Raw genomic sequence first — 9,886 nt, 5'->3', positions numbered from 1 at the left:
TGATCTGAATTGGATCCAATATATTTCAAAGTTCGTATTCTTGGATCTAAGAATACCATTTGGTGCCGTGGGGAAAATACCCATAAAGGATAGGAATACGTTGGTTAAACTGTCAGGAACAGAGCGTTATTTGTTTTACGTGCACCAAATAACAAAAAATTGTTCAGATTACTATGAAGATGGATATCGCCATCTTTGGGTATGCTTTATACAGAACCGTTAGTGATAAGAACTATTGTAAGCAATGTGATACATTGACATCCAGGAATCACGTTTTCCTTTTCTCACCGTAGTGTAATAAGCAGCTTAGGATTATACACTGGACAATCATCATCTGCATGCACATCCAAAATTTGGTCAAAGTCAGGTGGCTGAAGTGTGTTTGGGTGGGGCTAGAAATCGTGAACAGATCCCAATACACAACCAAGAGCACGTTTTTGACAACGTGTTTTCAGTATTACCTGCTATGGCAACCTGAAAACGATCATCTTAATTCCAAGATGCCAAACGGCTGGATAGATCGATCCTTCATGTATCCTGATCGAAATTGATCGCCATACTAAATATGGAAGTTATTGTGTCAACACTTACAGAGATACATGTTGTTTTAAGTCGTTCTGATCACAGAATGCATTTCTACAGTTGTCAATCCAATGTGGCTACCAAACGACGCAACTGTTGATAAGCATCTAAGAACATGAAATGTTCATGGTCTGATACTGATGCTTCATGCTAATTTTTGGAGACTTCCAGGGCAGATCCTTCTGAGTTACTGATTGTGGAAGATGTCTATCCCTCCAAACTGTCAAATTGTCTTTAAACACCTTCAATCCAATATGGTCCCGAAATCAGGTGAATTTGCATACGACCAAGAACAGAATCCAAAGACGACATCAGAACAAGCTTGTTCCAGTCTTTGACCTGTCAAGTCTCCTTTGGAACAAATCGTGAGGAAGTCTTTGAAAGGGTTTGAAGAGAACTTTGACCCAGAAGTAGGACTTCAATATGGCGGCCATTGAAGGCACTTGTGGGCACTTTTTGTGCTCAGTGTGCAGAGTAGTTCCTGGATACAAAGTATGTAAGCTCTGGAGCTGATAGTGCGAGTTCAGCACATTTTGCGAGACAAGCCATCAGAAAACTGATGAAAAACACCAGCAATTTGGAAGCCATTGCAGTTTTTGGTATTACTGGTATTGAAGTAGATTTTCTGGAATTAATTTTGAATTATCTTATATAGTCCTTGAGTCTAGACCCTTGAGATTTTCCCTGACACCCTTCCTTCATGGCAAGGGCACCTCCTTCATGATTTTTTTAAAGGCGTCTGACCAGTGGTTCTTGAGTTCTGCTTGGAAAAAAACTGAGCCATTGAACCCTAAATATTTTATTAAAATATTATTTAGAAATTCTTTTCATAAGCTAACAGCCTTTGCAATTGCTACTTTGGGTTGTGGAAATATCTTAACTTACAGGAGACAGAAGTTTGAATGTTGTATAACCATTTCTGCGTGTGTATAGACTAATCGAAAATCCCATTGATCGACCCGACAATGTGACATCATCGATATATACATTGTCGCTTAGGCGCACAATTTTTACAGACGGGTCGATAATATCAAGGCAACATATTAATATTAAACCCTGAAAATGTCATGTCGTACTTTGTAACCCGTGCAATATATCATTGCAGATGGAAGATGAAGGAGCAGTATATCACTTCCAAATGCTGATACTGAGCCAGCTATCGGCTTTCCTGGGTGAGTTTGTCGGTTGAAAATATATCTGTTAAACAGTCACATGTACTTTTCGAATGTAATTATAACTACACCAGTTCTTGAAATATCAATGAGGTAAAATAATGATCGTGTGTATGACGTTTCCTGGCTTATATATTTGTTTATACTATGTTGCAGTTCTGAGTGCCAGAAGTGAACCAATATGTCCACCTGGAACATACGGAGACGATTGTGACAATAAACTGTCCTGAACGCTGCAACATATATCCTGCTGGCGGCCTTGTTTACTGTGACAAGTCTAGTGGACGCTGTCTTGAAGGATGTATTCCAGGCTGGTATTATGATACGTGCAACATGCAGTGCAGCCAGAACTGTATCAACAACACCTGTAATCACAAAGGTGGAGCATGCACATTGGGATGTAAAGATGGCAATACAGGAACGTTTTGTGAAGGTATGAATAAAACAAATGTAAATGTAGCTGAACATATGACATATGTGTACCCCATTCTCAAAATATCTCAGTATCTGTATAAATATTTTGTTGTCCATTTTGTTTTGATTTTTCTGTAGATCTGCTCATGCTGAGATCACTGGATTGTCCAGTTCCAGACTCGATTATTTATAGACCGCCGTTCTATAGCTGGAATATTGCTGAGTGCAGCGTAAAACTAAACTCATTTACTCATTTTTCTGTAGAGCACACTTGCCAATACACTTGCCATTTACAGTTTGTTTTTCTTTAAATAGAGTAGTTATGTAAAAAGTTAATCTGTTAAAAGTTTATCTGTTTATCTATTCCTCACTCTGTCGTGGACTTGGCACGTTTTGTTGATGTGCAGAGAAGGCTTGTCAGTATCCTTTTTAATGTTGAATTAACGAACAGGAAAGTGCAGTTCAGATAAATTGAACGAACTACATGAGTGTCTTTTCAGTAATGTGAAAAATACCTACCTTTTTATATTTTTGAGAATAACCGCCACAAGTAGTAATACTTTACCAGGATTATCTGTATACAGTTACAGAGGATGGACACGCAAGAAAGGCAAAAGAGAGCTCAGAACCAACCTGGGCAACAATTGGTTCTGGTGTCGCTGCTGGTGTATTGCTATTATTCATACTAATGGGCGTATGGTATAGATGGTACGAATGCATATACTAACATATTCCTGACTGTTTGATTAGCAGGCAAATGATAGTCCTAGCCAAAAATAGTTTATGCTCTGAGCGCCTGGGTTCCTTTGAAGTCAAACCCTGTGTGTAGGCTGGGTGTCTAGCATTTGGTATAGAGACAACACAAATCGTCATCTGCATCTGCAAACGTATTGCTTTTTATAAACACCATGTGCCGAAATATGTGTCAACAAAACATATGTTGCAATAGCGAATATTATTGTGTTAGACTGTCTCAAGTATTTTCTGGGAAATCGGTCTTTTTATATAAATGATTGCAAACATTTCATATCTTTAAGACTCTGGCGCTAAAGATCCGTTAACTGGTGAATAGGCACTTCAGCAACCCATTCCTGTCATACAAGCAGCGACTATGCTTGTCGTTAGGGATCGGGGTGGTCAGGCTCGCTGACTTGGTTGACACATGTCATCGGTTCCCAATTGCGCAGATCTCTGCTCATGCTGTTGATAACTGGATTGTCTTTTCTCCAGACTCGATTATTTACAGACCGCCGCCATATAGCTGGAATATTGCTGAGTGCGGCGTACAACTAAACTCACTCACTCACTCACCTTATCTTTAAAATAGCAGAATAGTGCAGTGGCATGTAGTATTTTCTAGTACAAGTATTTAATTTGTTTGATTAGTTTTTTTCTTTCCTTTCCAGTCGACAGAAACAATGTAAGTGTGACATTGACATACATTAATACTTGTTTAAATGATATATTATTTAACCTGGAAGGTAAATGCTAACTACTTTTTGTCTATTCATTTGTCTAACCTCAAGCCAAATGTGACCACACTGTCTGGAATTAAAAACCCATGATAAAGTATTCACACTGACTCTAAAACATTATATGAATGTTATATTCTGGAGATACGAGTATATATGAATGACAAATATTTCTCTTTTGTTTACAAGACAGAGGATACAGACAAGATATTCTTGGATTACTTTTCTTGCTCTATGTAAACAACTATAGTCACATTAATGATATTTGTATCCTAGAAACGTCCTGCTTGTTAATGTGTCAGATCAATAAGCATAATGCTGTTTGGAACTCTTTGATGGTGAAACTTTCCAATTAAAGCATATGGTTGTAACACTTGATACTATGAAACGTTAACGTCACACAACCAGTTTCGAGGCGAAATGTAAAATAGCGATCATTCGCGGACAGGACACCCAGTGATTTCAAAAGGGTTAGTGTGTGTTTCCTGTCATACTGTCTTCCTATAGGGTGTATCCCCGCAATGCAACGGCGGCATGAAACCAGGCAGTCATGTCATGGACAGACTGATTTTGTTGAAACTATAAACGATTCGTCAGACGCAGGGGTTAATAAATGACCTAATCAGATGTGGTCGACCATGTAACACCAACTATTCTAGGTAAACGTATTGTTTTATTGATGGGTGCCACCGGATGGGCAGGATACACCAGACTTTCGCCAACCCCTGGTGTCATCAATGTTTCATAGTAATTCATAAACACATACATATTTACGTTTGTTAAAAGTCGCATTTTTCTGCTCGCTACTATAAATAGTCATGACATAGTCACACTGTATCGACTCTGATTTTAGCAGATTTACAGCCCATTTCATAGTTCTCCTGTCTGTTACAAATAGTAAACTATCTGTGATCCTATATATATTATTTACATTTTGTATCCACTTTGACAAGCATGCAGCATTATATTAGCAGTTTTGAATATAATGTGTACATGTCACGCCAAAAAGAACGTAAGATCAAAAAGAACGTAAGATAAAAACAAATGATTCCGAGTCACATGTTATCCTATCTTATGTCTTCTCAGATGGAGAGAGGGAACCACTGTTGGGAGGTAAGAACAAAACTCACTTACAAATTGCTCTTTGATTTATGAAGTGTTGTTTGTTGTTTAATGCCCAACACAGCACTATTCAGGCTATGTGGCGGCAGTCTGGAAATAATAGAGTCGATCTACGATATTGGGATACGATTGCAGGTGTCAACCAAATCAGTGAGACTGACCACCTGATCCTGTTACTCGTCTCATGACAAGCATGGTTTGTTTAAGACCGATTCTAACCCGGATTTAAACGATTTCCTAACCTCACTCCCAAACGTTTAAAGTCTAAGAAAACTTCTTTCGTACCTATATGTATCTACGAATGAAGAGTGTCTATTTCGTCGTCAATTATTTATTCCACATGTCTTCACTTCCGTTGTTGTCAGTAGCGTAAGTTTAATACTGAAATTAAAGCGGGTATGAAGCGTACTTGGAGACAAACTTATGAGTTCAAAGCGGCAAGTTCACTAGAAAGTGGTAATGATGTAGACACAATGTTAATTTAAAGATAATCCTGTTTAAACGCACTTTTAGTACCGTCTTAAATCCAGTTGGTTAAGGACAAATACTGAAATTTACCAAGTCATTGTTCGAGAGTTTGAAAAATATTCCTTTTTTCAGTTGGCAATCCCTTTTGTTATGTAATGTCGTCATAGAACGGTGGGTGACGTTCGGCGGAAAAGCAAACCGGTTTGGAGAAATATACTAGCCACATAAAGAAACTGTGCATTGTCAAAATATTATCCAAGTTGATAAGTACGATAACAATGTCAAAGGTACATATAAACGTTAATGGAGGGATCATGAGACCATAACAAGTCGGGAGAATTTCAATTGAAAAGTCAATTACAATGACGTCACCAGTCCACAAGCGGGACAGGGGGTCAAAGAACTATGTCACAAGCTCAATAACGGGTATGTCCACCATCGGCATTGAGAACAGCAGTACATCGACGACGCATCAAACGTGCAAGGAAGGCTTGTGGGATGTCACGCCAGGTTCTCTGTTGCAAGGTCAAGGACGTTATCTGGCGGATGAGGAAGACGGCATAGACGTCGATCCATCTCGTTCCAAACTTGCTCTATCCGGGAGAGATCCGGTGAATTTGCAGGCCAAGGCAGTAAGTCAACGTTGTGGTGTTGCAAGAAATCCATATAGCAACCCATGCCGTATGAGGGCGGGCGTTGTCCTGTTGAAATGTTAACCCAGGGCCATGGCGTTGCAGAAAAGGAATTGCCACAGGTAGAAGAATCTGATCCCTGCAGCCCACACCAGTTAAGTTGCCCTGAACAATCACCACAGGAGTTCTTTGGCGTGCTGTTATTCCACCCCAAATCATCACGGAACCACCACCAAAGCGATTCCTCTCCAATACACAGGCCTGTGCATAACGTTCTCCCACGCATCTATGGGCATGTTGACGTCCACCACTATGGGAAATGTTAAACCTGGACTCATCTGTAAAAAACATTTCTCTTCCAAAACAAGGGTCTGCGGACATGATTTCGGCACCACATTCGGCGAGCTTGTCGATGACGTTGTGTCAGGATAGGCCGTATGGCGAGACGTCGTGGTCTGATCCCGTGATGACGTAAACGTTGTCTAACTATGTTGGGGTGGAACCTGTCCTGGGATGGTTCGGGCAGTCATCACTGTAGTCTGAAACCTGTGGCGAAGATGGGTCACCCTTATCCATATGTCCTGTCTTGGTGTTGTTACACGTGGACGTCCAGAACGTGGCCGATCGATGACGTCATTTGTGTTCTGGTAGCGTCTCACCAGTGCAGAAATGGTGCTCCGGTGGCAGTGGAAATGTGCAGCCACTTGTCGTTTAGACATTCCCCTACGGACCATCCAAATGGGCTCATGACGTTGTGCAGACGTGAGCCTTGGCATGCTATGCGTTTCAATAGCCGTTTAATTTTTCGAACGATCGCAAGGGCAGGGGTTGAGCTTTCCAAAGTGACAGTATTGTGTGGCATACATTTGCTCTGTTTCTCTTTCCCGGAATGCACGTGCAACAACGTATTGCACGTCTCAAGGACGAACCCACTGACGTCACGGAACGTGGCACGTGCATGCATGTTGGATACACGACTCTAATCTCTGAGTTTAAATCCTTATGTGTCTAGACAGGTTTGATAAATTTAGATTTTTAATTTTTCTTTCTGTGCCTAGTATATGTAACGATACCAGAACAATATCTAAAAATGAATTTTCTTTGAGAGGCATTTTAGAAGTTGTATAGATGAAGGAAAACCAAGTTCTATAGACAGTCAACTCCTTTATTGCAATGAGTGCGACGTTTCGGTGTAGGTACTGACACCGTTATCAAGCAAGTGATACAAAGAGTTGTAACATGGAGAATATATACATAACTGCATATATACATTGGATTGCTAATAAGTGATTTGAGCAGAGTAGGTTCATGTACGAAGTGATAGTGATAAAAACAATATGGAGAATGAGTTTATACAATAGGTGAGTTTATGTACACTGAGATGGTAATCGTGACTTGAAGAGAGTAGGCTGATGTACACATTAATTGGTTGTGATTACAATACACAAGAAGGGACCACAGAAGCCAGTTGGACGAGGTATGGGTGAATTACTGGTGATCTTTAATTATGTGGTGATAGGCTGAGGAGATACAATAACCTTGATCCCAGTTCATGGTGGAGTTGAAGCGTTGGATTTTTATGGCTTCAAGAAGTTTCCTAATCTTGTAGTCTGATCGGTGGGTTTCCAGGATGTGGATGGTGTCCCAAAGGATGGCATGGTCAGGGTTCGCTTGGGTGTGGTCGCCTTTGGCGGATTTGGAGTCTTTTTTTTTCTGGACTGAGGTTTTGAAATTAAAAATGTTAAATTAAAAATGAATTTGTTAAGGATGAGAAAGAGTAATAAACAGAATAGACGTGATTACGGAAAATGTGTCACATGTATAGATGCCACTCGTGACATCCCACCCCTTAACCTCATGACAGATTCAACGATTGACACCTGCCATCCCCCAACTCCGACCTCCACCTCAATATAGTGTTCACCTGTCCTTGATTATCGCCAGAGTGACGCTACTTTCTAAACATTTTTACGATGATGGCAATGTTCATATGCAATCACAGTTAATTGTATGTCATACTATTCTCCTCAGCGAGCACTGAAGACACGTGGATACCTGACAAAGATCATAGAGGTGAGATGGAAAAAAACGAAATAATCACAGCTGATGATTATTTGTTAAAGGTGCAAAAGAAAACAGATGTGTTTGTATTGAGAGTAGGACATGAAAGGAATGTCATGTAATTGCGTCACCTAGTCGTGAAGTCTCCAGACATATTTGTTGTTCATCAGATTCTAGTATAAAAATGACGCAGCCTGGAATGTGCATGGGCTTTCCTCCCGACACGTTAAGTTGACATTCCGCGATATAACAACGCTGAAGTATTGTGTGAAGGAGCATTAACTTAAGCCCATAGTTACTTTCCTTTGTAACATTATTAAATATCACCTGATATGTTATCAGCTGTTCATACAAAGAGTGAACAATATCCAAATTTCAACACAGGGTTACATCAAGGGCTAGATATGGACACCCCGCTCCACCAGCCATTGTTGAGGGGTAATCTGGATGTCGTGAAACGGATCGTGAATGAAAATGAAAAAGACATCAACAGCCGAGGTTTCTATGGATTCACACCACTGATGTTGGCGGCTTGGTCAGGGCACTATGATGTATTTGAATATCTCCACAAGCAAGGAGCTGATATGACACAAACGAGTCATGGTGGAGACCACATTCTTAACATGGCCTGTGTCGGGAGAAATATGGACATTGTAAAATATGTGGTCTCAAAAGAACCTAACCTTATCAACAGAAAGAGAAACGACGGAGTAACCTCTTTGATGTGGGCACCATGGCACGGGGTGGGGGAACCATACTTGTGTATCTGCTGAATAACGGGTCTGACTATACGTTAATAGATCATGATGGGAGAACATCCTTCATTATGCCTGTCATGGAGGACACGCTGGAATCGTGGAGAAAGTCCTGGCTGCAACCGATATTGACATCAACAGTAGAAACAGATATGGAAGGACAGCAGTGATGCTGGCAGTAGCGCAAGGACATAAACAAGGTGTTGACATACTTGTCGGGAAAGATTGTGACATATCACACAAAGATAAAGATGGTAACAATGTACTCGGTGTGGCGTGTAGTGGAGGACATATAGAGATGGTGAAGCATATCCTCTCACACAGGAAATGTTAACATCAACTGTACGAGGAAGGATGGGGCAACGTCTCTGATGTTTGCAGCACGTGGTGGACACAGAGGCGTGTTTGACCTGCTTGTTGGAAAGATAGCTGATGCATCACTACTTGATAACAATGGGAACAACATCCTACACATGGCTAGCATGGGAGGACATGTAGGTATAGTGGAGCATGTCCTCTCACAGGATATGGTAGACATCAACGATCAAGGTCAACGTGGGAGAACGCCACTGTTATGGGCAGCATTGAGGAAGCACAGTGCAGTGATTCGGTTACTGCTGGGTCAAGATGCTGATCTATTACAAGTGGACAATGACGGAAACAACATCCTGCATGTATCCTGTGAAACAGGAAATGAGGGAAATTGTGCGGGTTGTTCTGTCAAAGAATAAGCTTGATATCAACGCACGAAATGTTAATGACGAAACAGCCTCCATGATTGCAAAACGTACACATCAAAATAATTTACATGAACTGCTCCTTCACAATGAGGTCAAGAACTGAGAAATCCTCATTACCAACACTGAAGTGTTTTTTCCTGAGAGTCGAAGTTTAAGGTCCCTGACAAATTTGGCGGTGGGTAGGTACGTATAAATCGAGCTCAATTTGACAACCTGCGACCGCAGGAGTATCAGACCAATATTCAATCGAACGCTAATTTTGCGTGTTTGTTGCTGAGGAACGAGTGCCAAGCACTGTCTACACAATCTACATATCGCCTCTGAAACGTAATAATCAGCATCAAGAATCCGTGTTATAGTAAATTGTAGCAAATGTTAGAGAAAAGCTTAAGCTGGATGGTCAGGTGACCTTTCTCTCCAGTCACGTTATGGCGAGTGTAGAGCGCCAAAGAATGTCTTGAGTGTTCT

The 9,886-nt window shown here is 40.8% G+C and overlaps 1 protein-coding gene and 1 long non-coding RNA gene across 3 annotated transcripts in view; one reads left to right on the top strand and one right to left on the bottom strand.

Annotated features, from left to right (window-relative positions):
• Window positions 1-1,660: 1,660 nt before the first annotated feature.
• Window positions 1,661-9,886, bottom strand: part of LOC124255627 — a 115,927-nt gene continuing 107,701 nt past the window's right edge. The window contains exon 3 of the long non-coding RNA XR_006892712.1: window positions 1,661-1,750. This is a non-coding gene — a long non-coding RNA (uncharacterized LOC124255627). The remainder of the gene's footprint in view (window positions 1,751-9,886) is intronic.
• Window positions 1,686-9,886, top strand: part of LOC124255582 (ankyrin repeat domain-containing protein 50-like) — a 156,541-nt gene continuing 148,340 nt past the window's right edge. The window contains exons 1-6 of one of the 2 annotated variants that reach the window (XM_046689498.1): window positions 1,686-1,754; window positions 1,911-2,187; window positions 2,753-2,876; window positions 3,575-3,588; window positions 4,727-4,753; window positions 7,894-7,935. In XM_046689498.1, the coding sequence (XP_046545454.1) occupies window positions 2,088-2,187; window positions 2,753-2,876; window positions 3,575-3,588; window positions 4,727-4,753; window positions 7,894-7,935 (307 nt within the window). In that variant the 5' untranslated portion in view covers window positions 1,686-1,754; window positions 1,911-2,087. The remainder of the gene's footprint in view (window positions 1,755-1,910; window positions 2,188-2,752; window positions 2,877-3,574; window positions 3,589-4,726; window positions 4,754-7,893; window positions 7,936-9,886) is intronic. The other variant, XM_046689499.1, reaches the window with a different exon arrangement.

This window comes from Haliotis rubra, unplaced genomic scaffold, assembly GCF_003918875.1.
Source record: "Haliotis rubra isolate DU_JTF1 unplaced genomic scaffold, ASM391887v1 Scf1156, whole genome shotgun sequence".
Taxonomy (NCBI): domain Eukaryota; kingdom Metazoa; phylum Mollusca; class Gastropoda; order Lepetellida; family Haliotidae; genus Haliotis; species Haliotis rubra.
This window is presented reverse-complemented; position numbering and strand designations above follow the sequence as displayed.